Source organism: Periplaneta americana, chromosome 4, assembly GCF_040183065.1.
Source record: "Periplaneta americana isolate PAMFEO1 chromosome 4, P.americana_PAMFEO1_priV1, whole genome shotgun sequence".
Taxonomy (NCBI): domain Eukaryota; kingdom Metazoa; phylum Arthropoda; class Insecta; order Blattodea; family Blattidae; genus Periplaneta; species Periplaneta americana.
The window spans coordinates 60,091,693-60,119,012 of NC_091120.1; the positions used below are offsets into that span (position 1 = coordinate 60,091,693).

Here is a 27,320-nt window from a genome sequence, read left to right on the forward strand (position 1 = left end):
TAATAAAACTGCAAAGAATTTACGATATTATAAATACATCCAATGGAAATTATTAATATCATTACTATTATTATCTTGAGATGGAATATTTTCATAGAGCCATGCGAATTCATTCTGCTCTTAATGCTTTTATTTGTACGCCAAGGCCGATAATTTAGTCTGCTGCGAGTCGATTTGTGTTGACAAAGATAGCTAAGAAAATGTAGAGATTAGAGCCCTTTGAACTTTTCATTTGACTTTACTTAACAATTGTCATAAGCAGACCAATTTTTGTAGAATCATGATCCAATCAGAATTGGCAGCACTGAATGTGAAATGGGGGGGAGGTTGTCAAGTTCGTTTTTGTACACTGGAAGTAATGTAAAGATTTGTGATCAATCATTCATGTTTTGTACTCTGTAGTGAAAGACGATTGGGCTTAATTAAGCTATGTGTGACTTATGATGTAACAGTTACGTTTTTCTAGTGCTGAAACGCGGAGTATATTATTGCTAAGTGTGGTAAACCGAAACATAAACAAGAAGGTAGATTTGAAATCACGAAAAGAAGGTGGGTATTCATTTACAAAAAATGATTTTCTTTCCTATGTATTAGATGACTTGCATATTAGTTGCCCGTTAGAAAATTGTAGCTGTACAACTAATAATTTAAATTAATATCAATCCAATACCACATACTCCTTTACAGTAGTTGTATTCATTGAGGTTTCTACTACCTAGTCTTGTTTGTGCTTTAAGAATTGCAGTTTCATGATGAGATTAGTCTTTTCGTTGTAAATATTATGGATATAACGAACCTAAGACATTTAATAAATTCAAGGCTCCCAAATTTAGTAATTATTTCAAGAGATTCCAAATGGAATATTATGTTATTTTTTTCTATAAAATATATAGACCCGTGATATGTGTCATTTAAAATGATGAAGTTTATCTTCCATAATATTACAGCAATACTAATTTAATAAAAACAGGTTTCAACTAGATCATAAACGAATGATTGTGTGGGTATATAGAGAGAATTTTGTCATTTGACTCTTCTAATATAGGCTATTCTATTACTTGCCGGTACTGCAGTTTATTTTAAACATAGGCTAATTTAAAAATAACACTTTCATAGAATATTTATTAATTCAGTTTAATATTTCGTCTTTAACGTAACCTGGAAGGTAAGAGATCTAGCGTAAGAGGATGAGTTAGCCTATTCCTCTTTCAGTCCTCTGGCAGTGACTGAGGATAAACGTAATTAGCATTATAAAATAATTAGCATTATCTTACTTACTATTTTCATTCATACTAAACATGTGGTGTTATGAAATGCACACCAAATTCAGTCGTTCAGTGCTAATGAGACCATTTATACTTGCTAATGAAACGAGAACTACAATAAAGTGCCTTATTTCGTGTAGTCTATTGCATTTGACAGTTCCTTTAAAAGGATAACAAATGAATCTGTCCTTATTAAAAGAAACGAAGTCAATTCTTGACGAAATGGACATTTTGATGGGTTTGTTTTTTTCTGGATTTAGTAGAGAATGAAACAAGTTACACTACATAGTCTACCTTACTTATACTGTGAATCTAGCTTAGTATTATTATCATTGTGAGTGATACGTAAACACAACAGAAACGTACCTAACTTTAAAATTAGTAAGCTAGTAGAACAGTGGTTTTCTTTTTTTTCCACAATACCGAAAGAAATAACTTAGTGCCTTTTAACAATGACCGATTCATTATGTTAATTTTATCGCAGAATAAAGCAAGTACCTAGATACTGAAAACTTTGTGCTATGGTACCTGTAAGAAAGTAGGTGTAACTTAACCATCTGAATTTCTGTTTTATGTCCAAAATATTTAAAAATTGTTCTGGAGTTACTGTATTTAATTTATAGGCATGAATGATGAACCATTGAGCTTTCTCTTCTGGTTTTTAAATTCATAAAAATATTTTTTGTTTCAACATCTGTAGGTCCTACATGAATCGGTGATTATACTTTTGGTCACTGAGCTTTCTATTACTGTCCAAACGCCGTATTTTAATTTCCTTTTTAATTACTAGACTCTAGTAAGAGGACAAATTCACTAATTACTTTCTCTCTCTCTCTCTTTTTTTTTTTTTTTTTTTTTTTTTTTACATGGAGTAAGTTAATATGTAGCTAGTCGGCGCTGTATGCAATGGAGGGGAAAAGGAACTGGTTACCCTATCCCATTATTTCCTGGCCTAGTTGCCTTATTTAAGTGGTGCCTTCTTGATATCACTTGTGAGGTTCAGACCTGGTTTCGGACAGTTGTATAAACAACAACAATACCTCTTAGATTTCAACATTAATAGGCCTAAGGATTGTTATGAACGAGAAGTTTAATCTCAAAGTTATTCATAACATTAAGTGTACAAAAATCTTATTACTGGTAAAGATTTCAGTAAAGGAATTTGACGGTAATGTGGTTGGTTAATTGTTTCTTCACTAAACTAAACTATTAAGAGCATGAAAGAGTGCCAACTCTTCCTGACTTTTTGTTTTAAGTTTTTTTCCTCCTTTTTGTTTCGTTGTTGGCACATTTTACAGTAATAACCTGGCAAAATTTGAGTTACTCGACATAAAAAATATCACATTAGGAATGATTTTAGTGTCAAATTTCTCTCTTTGAATTGCTTAACTGTCGGATGGAGCATGGAAGACTAAATAGTTGTGGAAAAGAGAGTAGATAAGTTTGGTGGGCAATTTTGCTTGCATTTAGCTCTATTGTCTAATTCAGCTAATGATTTGAATATTAGTTAAGATTCTGGTGGAGTTCATTGCTGCCACACTTGAGTTGTACAAAAACACATTTAGATAAAAGTAACCTTTTTAGGTACAGTACCCTAATTTTCAAAAATGAATTTTTTTAACCCGTAACATTTTTTTTCTGATAATTTAGATCAGTGAGTAGTTTCTGAGATGTTTCATTCAAAATGATAGTTGGAATGTTACACATGGAATACAAGCATGATAGAAAACCAAAAAAAGTAACTTAATTATACATGAAATAATTGTTTTTGAACTCCTGCTAGATCAGCTACTAGAATTGTTAGCCTATGATGATTAAGTAATTAGTTGCGCTTCTTAATTAGCAGTGTGCTAGCGTTTGTGTTTTGTCTTTCTGTAATATGCCAGTCAAAATAATTTTCTGTGCCAGCTATCTATTGTTGGCCCAGGGTGCTCAAAATGTTTAGGTGCTAAAAGTATAGAAGAAAGCACGTGTAGAATAGTAATTTAGGCATACATTCAATTTGCATTTTGTCAGTGATTCATTTCTTTAGGTGAATGACTCCAAATGAAGCATGAGAGGTCTTGTTTATAGAAGTACCGGACTTCAAATAATTTCTATCAGTAGCTTAAGTGTATGTATGACAAGCTCATTTCATGCTGAAAAAAGTGAAATAAGGATCCTTTTTTGCTTGAATAAAATTTTGTATCTGTCTGTCTCTCTCTCTCTCTCTCTCTCTCTCTCTCTCTCCCGCTTCTCTTTTCAAAAGGAAATTTGTACGGTAGGCTATATAGGCTAATTTCTAGAGCGATATAATTTAATATTTTAGTATTTTTCTTTCTCTTATTACCATTTACTTCATTGTCAATAATAATAATAATAATAATAATAATAATAATAATAATAATGATAATGATAATAGTAACAATGGAAACAAATTCTGGGCAACTGGTTGTTTTTCCAGTTTTTTTTTTTTTTTCATATCAATAATTCACGCATACTGAATTCAGAAATGTCTGCTTTCTCCATGCAGCATCAATAGTTCTCTGGAAAATCAACCTTACGTTTAAGTAATATGCATATTTTATTACCACAAAGAACACTGGCCAAATAAGATATTTACAATGAAAAATTTATATATTTATACATAACAATTCATAATGTTGGAATTTGGCTGACAAAACATAACATGGGATTTGTCATATCACATAACTGACGTGATAAAGTATGTTAGAAATGCAGACATGATCGTGTTTTCCTTTTGTGTTGCTGGGGTCTATCCCTGACCAAACGTAACTTCCCATTATGGCTGTATTTAATTTGCCCTGTTAAAATTTCAAAGAACTAAGTACAAAACTAATACAGTCTTCTTCTTTCTTCTTCTTGTATCCTGTTGTTCCTAGGTGGAACATAGGGCAGCAGTAAAGTTTCTCCGGCGTACTCTGTTGCCAGCCATCCATTCTCTCTACTTCCTCCTCTATTGATTGTTTCCATGTTTTTCTAGGCCGTCCTCTCTTCCTTACTACTTGTGGATTCCAGTCAATTGCAGTCTTCTCAATAGCTCCATCTGGCTTTCTCAGCGTGTGGCCTATCCAATTCCATTTTCTTTGTTTTATTTGGTAACATATTGTGATTGGTTAGTTCTTCTCCACAGTTCTTCATTTGAAAACTAATACAATACACAGTTATAAATCAAATTATATGAACATTTTCTAATCAAGTACATTTTTAATTCTGATTTAAATATTATAGTTTCTATATTGTTTAATATCAACTGGTAGTCTGTTATATAACAGTAGACCTTGTAGGGCTACATAACTTATACATTTTTGTCAGATATTTTTTATACTAAAACCTTCTCTGTAATAATAATTATTGTGTTATTGTTTTTAATATTTCATTTTTTATTGCAAGAAGATCTTCCTTTCACCATCCATAGCAACCTAAACAATGGCTTTATTCACAGCAGTGAATTAAAATTGTTTTCATGTCAACCAAGACCTATCAACTAACATATTAGCAACAACAAAAATTGCATTGTTATATCAGGGTTATTCCTATATTGAGGGCATGCTGTTTTGAAAAAATCAGTAATTTGTCTCTTGGTTTTGAGGTTTTCAGCAACAAACATCTTTCTTACGGTTTCGAGGAATCAGATGTTCTGGTGATAAGCTATGCTAGAGACATTAAACTACTACAAGGTAGCAATGTCGACATATTCAGGTGCCGCAGTTTTAAACATTCATGTTCAGAATTAATTTTACCACTTGCAACACTGCCCTCTATTTACGTGTATTTTTTTTACGAATGTTGCAAATGTTGACTACAAACTCATACTTTTTAGACACTTCAGTCTGTTTGTCTCCTAATTAAACCACTAAATGTAGCTATTTTAGTCTCCAAACCGATTTGTTTTGTGTTTTATATATATCATCATTAACAATTAACACTTGAATGTGAAAAGTGCCAGATTGTCAGTAAGACAGTTGCATGAACCATAAAGGCAAATTCTGTTAAGGGTTATGCGTCCTTTGGTCAACAAAAACGTCAAAAGGTTTAGGCGAAATAATGGTAATAAATCTTTAAGAGAACGATAACGAAGTAAAAAGTGAAATATTGAACATGAAAACAAAGTACCTAAATTTAAAATTGTTACGTTTATATTGTTGAATTGGGGGTTTCTCCAAAATTTGATCATTGTTGTAATGATGGAAAAAAAATATACTTAAAACATAAGAAATATGCCGGGACCGATAAAATTTATTGTTGCAACAAGGTTTATCATTATTGTTTTGCATTGTGCAGAGATTCGACTGTAATAGACACACACATACACATAGTTTCCATTTCTACATGAACATACCACATATGATGATACACATTTACTGTACGTCCTTGAATTAAATATTGCCACTTGTCCATATCATGTGCTTCTTCCTCTGTCACCTCGAATTTTTCAATTGATAATTGTACATAGTCCTACATCTTGATTATCTGAAGATGACCCATAAATAGGTCGAAACATGTAAACGAGGTACGTTGAAATTTAACACAGGAAAGTCTTACCATACATATTCCAAAGTATACATAGTCATTCCACATATCGTAGTGATCTTTCTTGATCTCCTGTCCGTTACTCAGATCTTTATTTTCTGCACTGTCTTTGGTATTCTACTTCTATTCATTCTTCTCATGTGGCTGTACAAAGCCAATTTCTTTCGCTTATTTTCATCCATTAGTATAGTCTTTTCAATATTACTACTCGTAATTTTTTCTCATCAAGATTTACTGGCTGATCATCTCCACAAATCAATTTTGGCTACCATTAAGGTAATCTATTTATGTGATAGGCCTATTGATAGTCCGTATCTCAGAGCTATATAGCATTATACTTTTCAGAACTTACGCCTACTTATACAGGGTGTATGAAAATATTGGGGACGTATTTCTAACAACAAAACATGGTCCTGAAAATACTTGATTTCGGAGTTATGCTATTTTATTGCTAATAAACAAGCTTATAATAGTTCAAGTGATTTGGTACTATTAAGCAATTTATAAATAAAATAGTTCATTAAAAATTGCTCAAAATAACCTTGATGCATCCTCTGAGCCTGCATTGCATGCTGTGGGATACTGCATTAATGAAAATGTTTGCAGTGTTTTGTATTTGTTCAAATTCATTTAGGATATACTCTCTCAGGACATTAACATTAGGTACAGGAGTTGCATAAACTATGAATTTTAAATGTCCCTGGAGATAAAAATCCGTTGGATTTAAATCTGATGATCGGGCAGGCCATTCAAGGATCCCCTTTGACCAGTCTATCTTTGCGGAAAATGGTGATTTAAATGACAAACTCTCAGACTAAAGTGAGGTGGAGCACCGTCATGTAGGTACCACATTCAGTAAATAATGTCCAGAGATACATTATCCATTAAATGGTGTGATTCGTTTCTGAGAAACTGTTAATATGTCAGTCCACTTACTGAAAACATATTTGTTGCTGTGTGAACATCCAAACAAAGACAATCGAATAAAGAAAAGTAAATCTCATGGCCTGCTCTAAAGAAAAAGTTTCAACGTGAAAGCAATTTTGAGTTGACTACTGTTCACGAGTCAATTCAAGGACAAACTCCTTACCATCTGTGAAACTAAGCATTCTTAGAACCATTGGTTAGTATAAAAAATTTTCAGCGTTTTGTTTTTAGGAATATGTCTCCAAAATATTTGATACCAATTTGCATACACTCTGTATTAGTGTAGTGCATTACAGACACTGTGTTCGGTTCAAGTTTGTCGAGTATGGCGAAGTTCGATATTTGCCAATGTTCGCTCTGTAGAATGAGACGTCGACCTGGTTGGCGAGTTGATATAGCGAGCGCAGGCCTTCTATGCCCAAGGTTGCGGGTTCGATCCCGGGCCAGGTCGATGGCATTTAAGTGTGCTTAAATGCGACAGGCTCATGTCAGTAGATTTACTGGCATGTAAAAGAACTCCTGCGGGACAAAATTCCGGCACATCTGGCGACACTGCTATAACCTCTGCAGTTGCGAGCGTCATTAAATAAAACATAACATTAAAACATTAGAACGAGACTTGTAGTGTTTGTTCCAGCTTGTTATAAAAATATTCGCTGTCCTTCACTCATGTTTTAAGCCCTTAAGAATTTTAGTACATATGTTGCGATTAGTTTTTCATATGAAATAAGACGAAGTTTTTACTGTCTTGGTTGCCTCTACCATGTTCGAACATTGCAAGACACTACTCTGTATATCAGGTGTTCTCTTCTGTTCCACAAAACCGAGTTCAACATGCTTATCGTTTTTCTGTCATTGTTCACTCTCTTTGCAATTTCTTTATTTGAAGTTCAGCCATGTCTATTATTGATAGCAAAAATTATCGATCTTCTTGATTTTTTCTCAATCTATGTATAACTCATAAAGATCATTTGTCAGATATATTTTTGTGAAATTTATTTTCAGTCCCCTTCAGTATTCAGCCAACAATTGGTTGCAAATGTAATTTGCATGCTGCCCATCTTGTGTTGTAATTACCTGGCTATTGGCAAAGAGTAAATTATGCATGTATTTTTCGTCTCCTTTTTCTAAACCCATTTTGCACGTTTGTGGAACCATGTTCTTAGACTATATACATTTTTAACAGTGTTTGGGATATCTTGCAGTAGGCTTTCAATTTGATGATAGAGCATATTCAACTTTTATTTCGTATTGTGAAGGAAATAGAAGTGCATGTTGACGAGTCTGCTAGCAGAAAATAATTTATTCAGTGCTTTCACATGATGTTAATGGTTGTATATTTTAGTTACGAATGTAAAAGACTGACATAAACAGAGGCAGCCATGAGTCACAGCGCTGTGGAAGGAAGGACTCCAACACCAACAGATGCAGCTGCAGTTCTCATGGAAGAAAGTAATAAACTAGCAGTTAGAAAACAACAGCATGATTCTGTAACAAACAATAAAGGACTTGATGTAAGTTTAACTTTAAAAAAAAAAAGGAAAAATTTAAGAGATTCAATGTCCGTATTGGATATTAGGAGAGTTAAGAATTTATGTTTAATAAAGACTCATTCAGTCTAGTATTGATTTTATGCAATAATAAAACAAGTATTGATTTCGGTATAATATTGTTCGTGACAAAGAAGGCTGTGATATCTTCAGAGTGTAGAATAAGAAAAACTCCAATTTTTTTCTCCATGAAACTTGTTGAACTACGGTATTTTCTGTGTAAAAAAAATTACGAATATATATGAATGTAGCAAGTAACATATTAGTTTTATCTCTGATAAAATATTTAAGAAAATCAGTCTTCTTCATGATCCATCATAATGGAGTCTATTAGATTCTTCAGTAGATCATGGTTGTTAATTTGTTTCTTCGTTCTGTGTTTAATGACTAATTCATTATAGACTTCATTATAGTTGTAATGGAATTAATTGCGGGTAAGAAAGTGGTTTTGAACAAAATTGTGAAATGTAAAGTCTGTAAGGAATTAAGCTTATTTCCTTTTTGAGAATTAGATGAAAGAGCTGAGAGGTTACAACATCTCGTGTCCAAGGTTAACTAGTTTCGGTTTCCTGGCCATCCAAGTTCTGTTATTAATGTCGTCCATTTTTTTTATTATTTTTTTTTTAATACAGCAAAGCAATTATGTATTGCTTCTTTACACGCAAAGTAAGAAGCAAAGTTAAATGTATAGCGCAATTTTTAGACTATGACTGAAAACATAGTCTTAATATGAACAAATTTAAGTAATGTTTGTTAAATAATTTGCTTAAGAAAATTGGTTTATACTGGAAAATTCATTTACATTATATAAGCGTAGAATTGTATATGTATATGGTAATGATTTTAATGTAAAAAAGACAGTACTTTAATCTTCAGTTGATGATATTTGTTCAACACATGAATTTAAACTTTGCCCAATGAGTAGGTAAAAGAGTTCTCTATCCTTTTAGAAGTATACAGGTATTGTCCATCATATTGAGTAATTTTATAGGATGTAACATTGGAATAAGTGTTCTAATATTTCAAAAAAGTTTTCAAAATGATAATTATATGTGAAATGTAAATATTTAAGTTTTATATATTTTATTACTCGTGGAAAAATTCGCAATCTAAAATGTGTTATCATTTACATAGTAACAATATTACAACTTACTGCTGATCAAATGTGATGAAAAGGAAGAATTATGTAACTATGAATTTCTATTTTATATTTAAGATTTTTTTTATTTTTATTTTTATTAAATCTGCACAAATAGTTTTATGCTGTATAATTTAAGTTGCGTATTTTAAGTTAGCACATTTTGAAGAGAGATTTCCACACACTTCTTAACAAAATAATGATAAAGGCAATAATAAATTTCACCAGTAGAGCAGTGTGTAAACTTAATAAATTAGTACAAATTAAATTAAATTGAGTTGTAAATCAGTAATTATAATTGAAAAGGGATAAGTAGCAATGATGAATTTTGCACAAGTGTAATTTATTGGACTTTTTGATAATAGAAATTTACTATACCATATTACATTAGAAGATTGTGTCAGTCTTCATCTTTGTGTGAAGCAGGAGGAGAGAATTCTGCTTAACTGTTGCAAATAGTTAAATGTCTTGATATTTGTAATCATATTAATAATTAAGGCTTTTTCTATTCTCTCTTCTTTAGCTGATGACGAAGGTAGATCATCAAATCTATGAAATGTTGGTTTTATATCTTTCGGTAATAAAAAACCTATGTAAACATGTCTTATCACTGATGCATATTATATAGACATAAATATAGTGCATTTGATATGTTATCATCTTAGAGAAACAGGTGACGAAACAAACTAAGTGAATTTAATTTTCAGAAACTATCGAATTCTGAACGAGTGGTAACAAGTTTGGTTGCTGGAGCAACAGCAGGTGCAGCTGCCAAAACAACAATTGCTCCATTGGACCGCACAAAAATAAATTTCCAGATCTCAGAATCTCGATACTCTGCACGTGAGGCATTGCGCTTTATCATCAACACTTACAGGAGTGAAGGTTTGCTCAGCTTATGGCGTGGGAATTCAGCGACAATGGCACGCATCATTCCATATGCTGCCATCCAGTTTACAGCACATGAGCAGTGGAAGAGAGTTCTTGGTGTAGATATTGACAAAAACAAAACGTATGATTATTTAATGTTCAGAATATTATTGTTATTATTATTATTATTATTATTATTATTATTATTATTATTATTATTATTATTATTATTATTAATTATTATTATATGTTCTTGCCTAAATACATGAATTGAATATACCTCAAACATAAAATAAGCTTTGCAGAGCTTACATCTCTTCATTACTAAAATTGGTCTAATCTCTGCAAATCATGATGTATCCTTCAAGTGTTGCATATTATTATTATTATTATTATTATTATTATTATTATTATTATTATTTAATAATTGTTAAATATAATTTATGGTAATCATTTTCACGTGTCAATAATGAACTAAGTTTATAAATACCTAGTTGACTAGTTTCAGCTTAGTAGGAGCCATCTTTAGAACTAGCGAGGTCTTTGCGTCTTCAGTTGTTTTGCTGAAGAGTGCGTTTGTATTATGTAGTGTGGAGTCGAATAGTATGTGTGTTCTGAAATTCAGTTGTGTATTGTGTGTGTGTAAGTTATATTTGGTACTGTTTTAATGTGTCTAGTTTCTGGTTTTTGGTTGGATATGTAGAATTTCCATGTCTGTCTGTGTCGCTGTAGCTGTGGTTGATATTTGTGATGGTTCTGCGTATGTGGTTGTATTGTGTGATTTGGTTATGGCTGTGATGTGTTCTTTGTAATGTGGTTGAAATGATCTCCCTGTCTGTCAGATGCAGAAATTGTTGCAGCTATTGCATGCGAGTTTGTATACACCTATTAGGTTATGTTTGTTTGTGTGTTGGGATGCTTTAGTAGAGTGTTTTTTTTCTGTATGCGATGTTGTAGTTTAATTTCCTGAATGAACATGCCGTCTTGTGTGTTTATTTTCGTGTGCGTGTGTGTGATTTTTTTGAAGGTGTGTTTGTTATCCACTTTGGTTACTCTTTTGTTACTATGATGTCTAGGAAGTTTATGGATTTGTTGTTTTCGATTTCTAATTTGTAGTGTAGCTTTGGATGTATTTTCTATTGGTGTAGGTTTTGAACCTGTCTTTTGTCTTCTTTGTATAGTGTTAGTATGTCGTCTATGTATCTGTGCCAATATATGATGTTTGCGAATTTATTTTTGTCTTGTTTAGTATGTATGTCTTTTCTATATTATGTAACTTATGAATATTTCTGCTGAAATGCTGAAAATGGATGATTCCATGGGCAAGCATTTAGAAAAAACACACATTTGACTCCACACTACATAACATGCACTCCCCAACAAAACGTCTGAAGAAACTGGAAGATGTAAGGACCTCATTAGTTCTGAAGATGGCTCCTACTAAGCTGAAACTAGTCAATTAGGTATTTACAAATTTAGTAAATTATTAACACGTGAAAGTGATCACCGTAAATTATATTCCTAAGTGATATAGTGTTAAAAGTTGTGTAATCAAGGTGTATAATAATTTTGGTCTTGATAAACAATACCTCATTTCATTTGCCGAGAGCATTATTGCTAATTCTATTGGAATTTTAAGCTATCGTATTCATTTAAATATTTAAATTGACAAAACAGCATATTACGTCATAATGTAAACACTAAAGGACTGTGTAATTTTCTTAAATGATTGATCATGTTAACTGTGTCTTAAAGCAACTTGTTAAACACAAGCAGCCTGATTTATTGTTTAATTTGAAAGAATAAATGCTTTGTGTCTTTTATATAATTATTGTTGTTCTTATTCTTTTTATAAAATATACTGCCTCAGTAAAAGTTGTTGTTTTCTAATGCCAGGCGTTTGACAATAAAGTCATTTGACCTCTTGCACTCCAATATTTTTCAAAGATATTATCATGGTCAGCTACTGAAGCACAGATTTGAGGTGTTCCGAATCCATTTCTTGGTTTGAGTTGCCTCAGTAAAAGTTCAAAGCATTATAATTCATGGTATGAGAAAGGAATCTTGCTTGTTTATTTCAGCGAGACTGTGTTACCATTGCTGTTCATTTTTCTCCTGGGAAAATGATCTGAATATCATTGTTTGGCAAGATAGTAATTGCAGATTCTGGAAGGCAACCAACTAACTTATTAACAAAATAAATGTGTTGGACTGAAACTTATTGCACCTCTCAAATAAATTGAAATACCGTTTATATGCAAATTCTTCACGCATATTTTTCCGGAATTTAGCGAAGAAAACCTGGGGTGTGCATATTATTTGAAACATAAATTACAGCCCTTCTTCTTTCTCCTTTCATGTAAAATTAGTGTGCGCAGAGTATTCGTGTATATACGGTATTATTTTGGTAATGGTATGCGGCACATGTGATACCTGCATGCCCAGTCCTGTTAGCCATTGTCACCAGCAGATTGATTGTTCTCTACATTATTTTTCAGTTCCTCTTTCTCCTTATGGTCAAGAAATAGTTTTAATTTCAGCATTTTGTCTTTGCAAGTAATTAGACTGGTTTTCCGAGCATACTTGCAGGATTATAAATGAATGCATTAAGTTACTAACAATTTCAATATTGTTTGTTTTCAGAACTCCTCCATTTCTGAGGTTTCTTGCTGGCTCACTAGCAGGTGTGACCTCACAATCTTTGACGTATCCCCTAGACCTAGCCCGTGCTCGAATGGCTGTTACTCATAAAGAGAAATACCGGACGTTGCGAGAAGTATTTGTGAAGATCTGGCTGGAAGAAGGACCACGGACATTTTATAGAGGCTATTTGCCAACTATTCTTGGTGTAATTCCTTATGCTGGAGTTAGTTTCTTCACATATGACTCGCTGAAGAAGAAATACATGGGTATGTAAGCCATGAATTATTTATAATTTACTGCAGTCGTGGGTAGAAAGAGAAAATCCAGAAAGGGATAGCTGTTCTATAACAAGGGGTACCGTTTGGTTACAGCCACATAATTAATTTATTTATGTACAAAAAACAATATTTCTTTATAGTTTTTTTTTTCTTTGCTTTTAGCAGCCATTCCTCTAACTCAGGTATGCTCAAAATTGTAAAAGCCCCGATTACACGGATGATGCTGCACTGCATAACATACACAGTGTACGGACTGGGCTCTGCAACTACATTGCAGCACCGTCCGTGTCATGGCTCTCATACTCTAACAAATACGGGTAATAAACTGAATTTGAAAAAGGAAGGAGTATACACTAATATTCAGTTATTGCATTATTATTTTATTATGTTTCATATAGTTATGATATTATTATATCATATGTAGTGTTATTTTCATATTCCACCATACATTGTGGTCTATTCAACATGTGCATTCTTTTCTGCAAGTAATCGGAAATCTATTTCCAACGAATTTACTCCAATGCTCATCTGTTAATCAGGACCTATGTTTGGATTTAGCAACCTTCATTCTCGAAAATAATTTTATTGTTCGCACACATACTGTATGTTGAGGGGAAGGTACCTAATATACCGGCAGCGAATAAGCTGATCTCGGGATATTTCCTTTTGTTCATTTTTTTAACACTTCTATTCTTGTCAAGTCATATTCTCTGCATTTCTGAATTGTACGTCACTTTGTAAATCAATTAACACATCCTGGAACTGCACTCTCACGGATTGTACATTTACTATGAAAGGATTGACAAAAAGATTCATATCACTCTCCATACATCTAAAACCACTAAATCTATGTTCTGTGAATTCACATTTGAGCTGTTCCAGTACGGAGATACAATTAACTATATTTTATTCAGGCACTAATTGTTCGACTTTCTTCAATGTTTGACCTTTCATGAAGTGCTTTCAATGCTTGAAACTGTAGTGCACATTGCGCCCCTGAAAAAAATATTTTATCATAACATGTATTTCTTTTGGAATAAAATCAAACAATAATAGTAATAATAATAATAATAATAATAATAATAATAATAATAATAATGTTGGTATATGAATACATATTACAGAAAACAGCTTCCCTGTTACTTCGACATGTTCTGTGTAACAGAGCCTATAATGTCGTTTTATGTTGCCTTAGTATTCCTGACAGTACCTTACAACATAGTAAACAGTTCACGTTTTCACCGAATGCACAACAAAAATCGTCTTCCTCCCACACTATACGGAATGATCATTTTCATACAGAAGCTTTTGACTGTGTCATTGTCCCGCACTGTTCGTACGTTTACTAAGTACTGAACTGCCTTCCCCAGTCATCCTTCGAGCTTCGAACGAGGAACAGCATGCTCTACATTCGAAGGTTGTGATTACAAAACGTAATCGCAAGTCAGAGAATGAGCATACCTGCTCTAACTGAATTATATATTTAGCCTATTCATGTATAGATAGATCCTGGGGAATTGTATTGATATGAAATCTATGGAAAAAATTTATCAATTTCGAAATAGTTCCACATGCTCCAAATAATAATCCAAGCACCTCCCAGCAATTTTCAGTTATATTGTATTTTTCTTCCAGATATTGGAACCAAGGTTTATAGTCCCTCTTCTTTTCACGATATACTTCTTTGTTCTGTGCATCGCTTTTTTCAAAACTTACTGTTGGTTCAATAACAAAGCCAATGTTCATCTTCTTGTTGAGTGCATTGATGTCAGCATGTTTGTTGGAACCTTGGTTGAGATACACGGTACTTCATAGATTTCAAAGTTTTCAAATTTTCTAAGGCATTTGGCAATGCTGCTCCTTACCATGTGGTGTCTTATTTCTTAATAGCTTCCATTTGAGATAGAAACCAAGGACATGAGGGAGAGTTTCATTCTTGTTGCAGTGACTGCAACTGGGATCTTGGCAACCTACCTGGGATGTTATGGACAGGGATAATATTAAAATTCATTTTTTATGGCATTCGTCCATTGGGAATGTGAAAGGCTTTTTTTGTTGGAAATCTAGGAGTTCAAGTTTGACCATTCGGAAAATTGTGACACCCCTCTATCACAATGTAGCAAGTTTTTCCATATCTCAGACTGCTGGTTCCACAACTTTTTTCTGAAGAATTCGTACGTTAAACTGCACTTCAGGAGTGATTTCCTGTTCGAAATTTCTTGTTCATTTCAATAATGGGTCAACAATGGCGTGTGTGTGACACCTACCCACTTCACTTGCGTGATTCGGGTTCCGCATACTGCGGATAGAAGGCAGGACTGTGACCCATTTTCAATTGCACACCACTTCGGCAGGCCACTTTATGCATGATGTTTATCTGTCGTGAGTTATTGTTGTGTACTAGGGTGAATGTATGATAAGTGTAAGTGTAGTGTAGGGAATGGGTGAGGATGATGATGGTGAGGAAGGGAGAAGGGAAAACCCAATGCCTGCACGTAGCCTATTCCTGTCAAATAACACCAAAGGGGCCGCCAGGCTTAACGTCCCCATCTGAAGGACGAATCACTATCAACAGTGACATATGACATATGCCTTCCCTTCATATGCACTGCAGAGATATTTGGGGTTCAACTCTGGCGTATTGGTGCATAATTTAGTGATTAGAAGTTGTGCACCGCCATCTCTCCTAGTCCCAAGGTAGAAATTTTGCAAGAAAATCTCTGATCCCGCCGGGAATCAAACCCAGGCCAGCTAGTCTGGAGGCAGACACACTACCATAGAGCTAACTCAGCAGACCCATTGTCATTGCTGTTGAAATAGTGAGGCGTTCTCGCCCTTTCTATCTATCTAATCTTGCTGATTGGAATACAAGACAATTAAATAATAAAATAACCCCACCATGAACCGTTATGATCAGGATGGTAATCTACATGTCGAGGTAGTCAAGTGACAACGCACACTCACTATGTTAAACACAACTATTTATTTGAATAAACAACCCAAAATAAATTCGTAGCACAGAAAATATCTTCTTCACAGAGTAATGTAAACCAAATCCAGCTAATTACCTTACATAGGTAGGTACTTCCCCACGCTGGCATCCATCTTGTCATACAACCTTGACATAACCATCACTCTGCACACACATAGCCGTTACATACAAATTGGCCACCCCTCAAACGTCACACAACAATGGGTGCCTTCATCGTGAATTTCATACTCTTCAAATTCGTTCTACTGCAATAACTAAGTAAAACATAAGCCAATACCAACTCACTGAACTGCTTGTAATTTGTGGTAGGCTTTTAGTTATATCACAGCTAGAAAAACGACCCTCTGAAATAAAAATACCGACCAGTATTTAACCAGAGTTGACTGCACGCTAGCCAGTCAGGAAAATGAATGCAGTTCACGATAATAAGTACATCCCAAAACTCGTCGTTAAATTCCACACGAATATCTTCTGCAATACACTCAGAGGATCCCACAACACCGTGGACTATGCAGCTTCTAGTAGACTTATTGAACCCACTTCGATCCCCGGCCTACGTAGGAGCTCGTGCCTATCAACACACGTCCTACCTCCAAGCCATCCCTCTAGCGTACTCACGTACTCTCTGCAACCTCTGCGATACACTTGCAGGTTCCCCCAACACTTTAGACTACATAGCTACTAGTAGACTTATCGAACCCAGTTCGATCCCCGGCCTACATAGGAGCTCTTGCTCATATCCTCAACTGCCGGCACACATCCAACCTGAATGAGTCCATCCACCAGACTGACGCTACTGCTGCGAACAACTCGCTTCACAGACGAAAAATAAACTCACGCCACCGTCTTAACCAATCAGCAAGCGCAATTATAAAATATTAACTGCTCCCCCGGTTTCAACTCATCACAGGTTATAGGAACAGAACCAGAGCATACGGAAAACACAGAAAGATGAGAGGAAAGAAGCAATCTACGAGAAGTAAGAAGAACTAGATCAGAAAGGAAAAAACTACAAGCCATCTATGAAGAGTTAGAATAATTAAAACTAACAGAGAAAAGTATAAAGATAGAAAAATGTAAAAGAAATAGAAAGGAAAAGAAAGACGTGCCGAAATATAAACGGCACAATAGGCAATTTTATTAATACTACTCCAAATGAAGTGTGGAGAAACTAAATACTGAAATAAGCTTCTACTTGTTTCAGACTATACTGGTAGTACAAGTAAGCCTGGTCCCATTCCAAGTCTTGCATTTGGTGCTATAGCGGGAATGTTGGGACAGTCATCCTCTTATCCATTGGATATTGTAAGACGGCGCATGCAGACATCACCTATGGCTGGAACCCAATACAAGACGATTCTTGGAACTCTCAGGAAGATTTACAGGTAGGATACAAAATACTTACACGTAACATCAAGAGGGTTACATTTTAAGAACTCTAAAACAGACACTATACCAATTCACATAATTTTTTTATCCATTGGCATGACTCTTAAATTTGCCGTTATTTGTCCCGACACTGCGAGTAGGTTCATAGATTATTGTAGATTTTATGTGAATAAGTACACACATACTAGATAATATTGCTGTAAAATTTGTTATCAATAAAGTTTTTGATAGCACAAGCATATACTACAATTCTAACTTCAGTAGAATAGATGAAATAAGTAGTCTTGGTAAGTGTGCGTAAGTATGAGGACATACAGTTTGAAAATAGATTTTATTTACGTCAATTATAGAGAAAGTATTCTTATAATTCACTTCTATAGAGAAGAAGGAAAAAATAATTATTGAATTTGTTTAGTGTTAGTGCTGTTCTATTCAAAACGTGTAGTGACACACTTGATACAAATTCGTAGGGTCTGAAAATTGAAAGTTTTTTTTTATGGCTACATTTTAATGCTAATTAAAATGTTTCGTATTTCACTTACATAAAAAATAAATTTGTTATCGCGCTTGTTAAAAAATAATGTAATACTCTCAATATGGTGGTTGAAATTCACTTTCAATATATATGTAAAAAGAATTGTACGAGGAGATACTGATATGAAAAGCAGACAGTTTACTTAAGTGGTACTTCAGTCATATAACTGAACTCTGGATTTCTAAATGCATTTGTACAATTGATACTTAAGGGGAGACTCCACTGAAAATCTCAAAATTTTTCAAAATATTTTTATTGAATATTTCACTTCTTTAGAATGTGTATTTTCATCCACCAAATGGATTTAGTTCAATTCTGATTACAAGTATGTTTAATTTTTTTTTAAATTAAGGCTGTAAGGGGTTGTGGCATTTAGAGTGCTGTCAAAATTATTTTTTTATCAAAGAATTCTTTTTTACAAATTTCTGATTACATATCTAGTAACTTTTTGTACTAAAGTTGGTTCCCTGAAGTTACTATATGAATGTAGTGGAAGAGAATTTTAATATGTATGCATTACATAAATATTCATTTTACTTTCAAATCCTTTTTTCCGTAAGTTTACTTTTCTTGATTTAGCACTGACTTTCTTTTATACCAAATACAGTCAACTCTGGATATAGTGAACTCTGCTATAGTGAACATTCAGCTATAGTGAACCTAAATTGTTAGTCCCAACCCGCATACATTAAAAAATACTTAAGTATTTCTGTTTATAGTGAACCCTCGCTTTAGTTATAGTGAGCGTTGTATCCTGACAAATTCTTATTCAAAGCCAGACCTTCTTGTATAAAATTGAAAGAACGTGTTGAGAACAACATTCTAAGTTTCTTACTCCTTTAGTCAAAGGACAAAGATAGGATTAGTGATTCCTAGACAATGAGCTGTACTGTAAATCCAGGCAACGTGTGATGACCTTGCCTTACTCCACCGTCGAAGGGTTGACATTGTTCTCAGGTACTCTACTCTACTGTTATTTCTAATCCTCCACAGTTGAAGGGTTGCCTTTTGTTCTCAGAAACATTTCCATTATGACGGATAGCATCGAAACATGAAAAATGAAATTGTCTTTTATTAAAAGGGGATGGACATTATGTCCAAAGCATAAATGAGGGTAAGATTTCGATGGCTTTCAAACTCCATCAACCCTCTTCCAGTTTCCATTCCAAAATTTTGTTTCTGCATCTGTACGAAGTACGTGCTTCCATTAGATTACTTCAAAACCTTAGGAGTTTTTAAACAAGACAGTCATGGCCAGTATCTAGTTGAAAGTGTAATACTGCCATATTTTTTTCGATGGGAGGTTAAATTTGATTCTCTGTATAGGTATTCTTATTTAAAAGCTAGCTCGTCTTGTTACCCTTTGTTACCGATTTTTACTTGATTATAAGAAGTACAATAGAAAGTATTAGTACAGTCTAGTATATACAGTCACAAAGCTCAATACGTAGGGAATATGCATCCATTGACAGTTGAACTTGCTAGTAGCTAGCCACTAGGATCGCGCTATGATCACTTCGTCACAAACTTCTTCCCTAGCAGAAGACGAAATATATTATAGGCCTACTTTCGTTATTTGTTCTTTTGGAAAAATTAACACCTTCATTCCATTATTGAAATATTAAATACATAAGATTTATTTATTATTCCCATGAAGTATATAGTATGTTCTCGCTGGATCTTTTGGAAGAAGGATAACTCTGGCATCTTTTTCTTACAATTATTTATAGCACTACAAACGTCTTCTCCTTGTTCCATATTATTATTCCAATTATTGTATTTTAACCATTAACATTTATTACAACCGATAACAAGCATATCACAGTTTACACAACTTTTCATTTTCTTCACAACAATACGAAACAGGCACTGTCTATTCTTAGTACTCTTAGTTGCTAGCTGCTTGGAGCGCTGTATCGTGAGAAATGCAAAAAAAATCACCTCAAGCTTCGTGACTATATGTACTAGACTGTGGTATTATCGTGATGCAAAAAAAGATATTCTGATTTTCGCAAGAATTTGTGTTTCCATTCCAAAATCACTAATAACAAAAAAAAAAAAATGGTTTCAGGTATGTTGAAAGCATTCATTTCTTAAGGTACTGTATTACACCTTTTCTTCCAAAATATTAATTCTAAAAAATGGATAGTGACATTCACACTTAAAATACTGTGCCAGTGAAATACTGTCAAAGTTACTTTCTCAGATGTGCTGAAGAAAATTAGATTTAACTAAATCAAAATGCAAAAGATGTGACTTGTAAGTAATGGTTGCTAAAACAATTTACATTCAAAATCGTATGGTGAAGAAAATAGTTCTTGTCCCATTTGGTAATTTGTAATAAACAAATAATTTCTCGTTACACTATAGACATAATGCAGTAATAGGAGTTTGTTCTAGATACATTGAATCTTATTGGAATTCATTGAAGTCGCTTTGTTTTAATCTCTGATAATGAATCATACACATGTGCATGTTAGTAATAATTCTTCAAAATGGTAGTATGTATGTATGTATGTATGTATGTATGTATGTATGTATGTATGTATGTATGTATGTATGTATGTATTAACACAACAATTGGGTATACACCTGGTGGCAGTGATAAATTATACAATAATTACAGCAATAAAAGAAAAAAAAAAAAGAAAATAAAATAAACCTAAATTACTATAAATAAATAGATGCAATAAACCTAACTATAAATAAAAACTATTCTATAATAACGCCTAACAATGAGCAAAAGTAAACCTAACTTATAAGTATTTCTATTTCACCCAAATATTACCAATTTAAGTAATTACATATCATCTTAATTAATTACAAATCAACTTAATTACATATCACCTTAATTTATTTACATATCAACTAAATTACATATCATCTTAATTAATTACATGACACAACTTAGTTAATTACACTGCACCTACAATTACATTTTCAGTCTAATCTTTTCAACCTTTCCTTAAATGTATTGATTTTGAGAGGACCACCCTGAAAGATTGCCGCAGGTAAGCTGTTCCAGTCTACTATTGTGCAGTTAACAAAGGAAAATTTTTCCACGTCCGTTCTTTGTTTTCTACATTTAAACTTCCTAATATGATCTGCCCTGCCTACAGTAAGTATGATGGTGCTGCTAATCTAGCATTGATGTGGGTCCATGCTTTGTGACCTATTTGTGCCTTAAACAATGCGGTCCTGCAGGTTCACACATGCTCCCAGCAATAGCAAAATCTCACATTTCTTTGTGCCCCCTATATGCTGCCAGGTGCAGAGGTGTGATTCCATCTTAACAGTAGTAACAATAAGAAAGATATGCATTATTTAAAATGTCATAATTCAATGGTGTTTGGGTAAAGGGAGATAAGTCATAAAAATGAATTTTGAGTTAAATGAAAATTAAACATCGGACCTTTATTGCAAATAATTTTGTACACAAATAAAACGCATCAAATGCAAGTATTCTTTTGTTTTTTGCACACCCACTTGTAGAATTTAACTTGTGTATTCCCCTGGAGAGCGAAACTCCATTTCTGCAAAAAATGACTTAATTCCCTTTGTCCGAACAACATTGAATTATAGTTATTATTGTTTAATTGTAGCTATTTGGTTATTTCTACTGATACAAGAATCTTCTTTTGTTTGTGTACTGCAGAGATGAAGGCATTCGTGGAGGGTTCTTCAAAGGACTTAGTATGAATTGGGTGAAGGGACCTGTTGCTGTTGGAATCAGCTTTGCGACCTATGACTCAATATGCGATTTTCTACGTCGAATTGTGGCACTGTGTCATTAAATATGATTCAGTTTGACTGTGTACTACAACTTCAACTCTACTTTCGAACGTAATAATAGAATTGAAGTTGTAGTGTTAAAAAGTTTGAGTAACATTAATGCCATGCTGCATACGTTTTTGTTGCACAAAGAGCCTAGGACACGGTGAGTAGTGCAAGCCTAATTTGATACTTTTGTTATTTTGCATAATCTGGTCGTTTCTGAGAGTGGGATTTATATAATTGGTAGTTGGAGAATATCGAAATAAACTGTGATAAACTTGTATATAGATTATTTTGTGATTAACAAAACATTGTAATAAGATTTAACTTAAATAGTGTAACTTCTCAAGGATTTTTGTGTCGTCATTTGTTCATATGGTGTACTTTATAGCTGTAATTTTCAGCTTTATTATGTGCCAAAAACAGAGTAGCCTGTTGATAGTATGAATTCCTTCAATTTGCCAAATTGTTTAAGTGGAAAATAATTATCAATATCATTCACTCACTTTTTTTTTTTTTTTTCTCTCTCTGCCATTGTGTGGTGTTTTCAGTTTCTTATAGTGTCGTTAATTTGTACTATGTATGTCGTATTTCACAAATATAGAAGGCATTAATATCGCAACCTCTCGAATGTATTACACATAATGCTATTGTCATTTAAAAACTAATTATATAATTCCCCTCCCCCCATTTTTGCTCATTATGAAACTCTTGAAAACAAGGGAAGTACTGTACACTTTGCTTCTGTTAAACTTTTCCATTAAAGCAAAGTAAAATGACAATTGAAGCAACAGAAGGGAATGCAATATTTATCTCTTTAGTATAGATATTTTTTTAGGTAGTGTATGATTACAGAAAACTTAACATTGCTATGTAATTTCCATGACTGGCTTTAGCTAAAACACTTCAGAAATGTGCTAGCAACACTGTTTCAAAATGGATGTAGTTAAAACAAGTAGTGTTACTTTTTGCCATCTTTCAGTGCCATAAATTATTTAAAAGATTGTCTTTTGAAGAATTTTAATTTGTAGAAAGACTTTTTATAGTTCTGTATAATTTCACACGTTTATTTATATTATATTTCTTACAGTTCGTAATATTGTATGGAATATTTTACAAATTTGCTAATTAAGAATGTTTCGTATCTTTTGTTCGAGCTATTTTAAAATGAGGATTTCGTATCCTAAAGCCGAATTATTGAGACGCCTTCTTGTATAAGAGTTTCTTAAAATTGGAGAGTACACCATATGAAAGATATAAATAATTGTTTATAGCACAGTACATCACTTTTGTTGGAATATTTGTAAATTGGCTATGAAGTCAATTTAATATTGTTTAAATAATTTATATGGAAGTACAAATAAACACATCTTGATCTTGTAAGGGATTAATGATAAAGTTCTAGTAATGGTATGGCAGAAGCAAACATGAAAATCAATTGGTTCTGTAATTTGAAGGTTTAATCTTGTTAATCTGTTACTCAGAATGGTAAAGAACTAACTTCATAAAGCATACTGGTAACATCAATGATCTCCATTATAATTCATATTCACAGTATAAAATTAAGATTTTGAATATAATTTTCTCTGATTCTTGAATAGATGTAGTTCAGATATGAGACATACAGTGTGACATGTATTAGTTACGTTTACATTTGTAAAATGGTTTACATAAATCTTTATAATTTTGGTGAAAGAAAAAGGAAGCTACAATATAAATACCTAATGGTCAATAATAGAATTTATTTATAACATCACTCTCCTATATTGGAAAGTAAGAAAGTTAATGGCTTTATTTCATAGAACTCTGCATTACTTAACAGTGACAATCTCATTTTTAAATTTTACACAATTTCACAATTGGATAGGCTATACACATTGCTCTCCGACAATTATTAAATCTTCCCTTAAATAAATATAACAAGACAGTAATTCTTTCAGATTCTAAAGCTGCAATTCAGGGAATATGTTCAAATGCTACAAAGAAGTCAACAAAAATAAGAGAATGCTACAAAATGTTAACACAACTCCAAAAAGTTAATAAGATTGTCCATCTCCAATGGATTCCAGCACACTGTGGAGTCATGGGGAATGAAACCACAGACACACTTGCAAAGAAAGGCACAACAATAAAACAAAAGCCTAAATTTAATTTCTCATATTCCTCAATAAAATGCTTGATCACTACAAAATTTTCTCATTCATACCTACAAGAAATAGAATCAAATGCTAAAGACAAAAAATGGATTACACTACTTCCAACCCAGATATTCCCCAGAGACCAAGGAAAACAGCAGTTGCAGTCTTCAGACTATTGACAAATCATGACTGTCTAGCAAGTCATCTCTACAGAATAGGTATCTCAGCTTCACCAATATGTGTCCTGTGTAATGATCCAGCAGAAATGAATGAAGACCACTTGAAGACCTGTGAAGCATTAAGATCAGAAGAAACTACAGTTCAAAAGTATTGGAAAGCACGACTGCTAATGGCTTCATTGCCAGATGCAAGGCGCTAGACAACACAACAACAATTGGATATTTTGTATACTACGATTTTTGTTAGATTTTTAAATATGAAAATAGTTCATAACCTATCATAATGTGAAGTTGTCCCAGGAAGAAATAAGATTGCAGTGAAATTTATTTCTTACAAAATTTAACGATATCCCCAATCTTTCTAACTTTTAAAATGCAGATCATTGAAACATTCACCACATAACATTCACACAAAAACCGTGTTTCTACTTTGGTAATGTTATTTTGGTTGTAATATACTTCATTCTTGAAGAAATCTGTATTAATGTAGTTTACATCTTAGTTGTGTTCATAAAGATAAATTCTACTCTTAAGTGTTTTATCAACGAAGTTCTTACACATGGTTTGATATTGGGAAGGAGAGAAAGAGGGGCCATTATTCTTCTTCTCCCATACTTCAGTTAAAATGTTATATTTTTCCATGTTGGGAATGGATTTGGAAGAAGTTTGGAATCACTGAATAAAGCTTAGGACATAACTTTGATCTAGGCTGCTTTGTATTTGCGGATAACAGAAATATAACGCAAAAAGTTACACTTGTGACGTGTGATTTTCTGAGAATTACGGATTTTTAACGGGTTTTAATGATCACTTTCCTAAGAATGAAATTCTCTTTTGTGAAAAATACGAGAAATTGTAGTTGAAATTATTTTTTTTTACTTCAGTTTCTTTCACATTCACTCAATTTTAATGCCATTTTTTGTTTGAAATGGTAGTTAGTTCAACGTAAAAATGATAAAGATAAGAGCAGCTTTTTGTTAAGTTCCCCTCCTCCCCCTTGGTTCCTCAATTCAAATAGCTTAAAGATACAAATACGAATTAGCATTTAAAACCATAAAAACCGTCCGACTTAAATGTCTCATAAGATCAGAATATGTGCTTATGATGAAGACTTAAATTTACTATAATTTTAATGTTGCGCATGCACACTAGGGTGGCCCTTAGCTATAGGTAATTTTCCGAAAGTTAAAATTGTGCTGCTCCCACCCCCTTATCTTGTTCCAATCAACAAAATAATGATCTGTGCAAATTTACAGCTCAATCGGACAACTGCTTGGCGACCCTCAAATGCTTTGAAGTTGGAGCATAGTATACGCAACGATTAATTCCATACAAAAGCGATATGCTGTTCCCTATCTCGACCATTTTTTTTTTTCGTCTTGGAGAAATTTATGTGAACATTCTGGCGAACCCAGCAATTGTTTAAAAATATTCTGAACGAAATTTCCCAAAAGTTAATTCGAAAAATTCCTGAAAATAAAATGAAAAATTTAAGAAAGTAAGGTTTTTTTAGTGACGCACACAACTTCTATAAGAGAAACACATTTTTATTTTGCAACAATAATTTCTATAGAATCAAAACACTATGTAAATGAACGGACATTGAACATTATTTTTTCCTAAGGGAGGATTTAGTAGCAGTTGGGTATTTTTTACAGTCTCTGGTAACAATCTGTAAAGGAAATTGATTCTCAGTTTCATCTTTTGTGAGAATATTATTGTGAGCCTGAATGAGTTTGACTTCTCTTTCTGCAACGTCCTTCACAACAACTATCTTCTAAAGTTTTTCAATTCCACTTTTGTAAACAGGACTATCCTTTCAAGTTGAAGGGTCTTTGTTGAGGAAATCGGTGCTGATAGAAAATCTCGTGAAGAAAATTTTAGTACCAGGAGTTACAAAAGACGAAAACTCAACATTTGTAAAGGAAGAAAAATCATTGTTGCAGAATGTAGCTTTTCAGTTGATTTTCTTCTTCTTTTTCTTCTTCACCTTCGTCTGCTTCCAGTATAACTTGTCATATTTGCTTTAACCGCTGTTGGAACATAGTCATCAAATAAGGATAGAACCATAGTTTCGGGAATTAAGTACCAGAGATGGTTGGAAAATTTATTTGCAGCAGCCTGATTTCTGGATCAATATCCTGATAATTTATCAGTTCACGCATAAATAGGAAATCATGATAAGGTGGTTTAATTGCTTCTGATGACAGAAACCAGGCTCGAACATAGCCTACACTAGAGAAAGAAAAATACATATTCTTCCTAAAGATTTCTTCTCCTTATGAGATACCTGAAATTGATCTTGAAACCAGTATATCTTAAATGCAAAAATTGCTTTTGCCATTCACCTAGCCTGACTTCCAGCTCCTAGTATATGAAACGATATCCCGTTCTGTGGAATTCTGCCAAGAAAAATCATTTTTAAAAATTCTTATCCTCTTCATTTTTCGTCTGTCCCAAAGCTCTGAATGAACTATGTCAAAGAGATCGTCCACAATTTCCACAAATTTTTTTTTTTTTCTTTTCCCTTGCCTGTAGTTATACTCAAATATTTCTATAAGCCTTTCCAATCATCAAAGAGTTTGAATAACTTATAAACATAGTGGTCACTTTTTCTAGTACGGATTCATGCTTTTTGCCAAAAAAATTAAAATTTCTTGAATCACCAATGCTATATTTTCCTTTGTTGTAAGATTTACAACTTGTACATTGTAGAAGAAAACGCTTAAAACTTGCCGGTTTGAAAGTAGTTTGGATCCGATGATTTGATTGGAGATGTAGCTAACAAGAGAGACATAAAAGTATTGTCTTAACTTATGTGACTAACTACGTGAAGAGGTTGATGCCATTTTACAACTCTAGGAAAAAAGTCTTGAAAGTCACTTTACACGAGCAGGTCAGCACAGACAGTTCTGAATCAATAACTGAAAACTTATTCATCAACAAGATCATGTTTAGTTATAAAATAAGTGAATAAAGCACATACAACAATAATAATAATAATAATAATAATAATAATAATAATAATAATAATATACAATAGGTTTATCTAATAATATTAGAAAAAATATTTTCCGGGCTAAAATTTCAAAACTTCATGGTTGATGAG

At 33.1% G+C, this 27,320-nt stretch overlaps 1 protein-coding gene across 1 annotated transcript; it reads left to right on the top strand.

Moving 5' to 3' along the window:
• Positions 1-137: 137 nt before the first annotated feature.
• DPCoAC (dephosphocoenzyme A carrier) lies at positions 138-25,585 on the top strand. Its single transcript, XM_069823376.1, has 6 exons — positions 138-549; positions 8,071-8,239; positions 10,121-10,425; positions 12,927-13,192; positions 17,401-17,581; positions 21,776-25,585. The coding sequence occupies exons 2-6, from the start codon at positions 8,108-8,110 to the stop codon at positions 21,912-21,914; spliced, it is 1,023 nt and encodes a 340-aa protein (XP_069679477.1). The 5' UTR covers positions 138-549; positions 8,071-8,107; the 3' UTR covers positions 21,915-25,585.
• The last annotated feature ends 1,735 nt before the right edge of the window (positions 25,586-27,320 follow it).

Coding starts and splice junctions, on each gene's coding strand:
- DPCoAC (XM_069823376.1), top strand. CDS start 8,108: ATGAGTCACAGCGCTGTGGAAGGAAGGACTCCAACACCAACAGATGCA. Junction 8,240..10,120: donor CAAACAATAAAGGACTTGAT/GTAAGTTTAACT, acceptor TTTAATTTTCAG/AAACTATCGAATTCTGAACG. Junction 10,426..12,926: donor GATATTGACAAAAACAAAAC/GTATGATTATTT, acceptor GTTTGTTTTCAG/AACTCCTCCATTTCTGAGGT.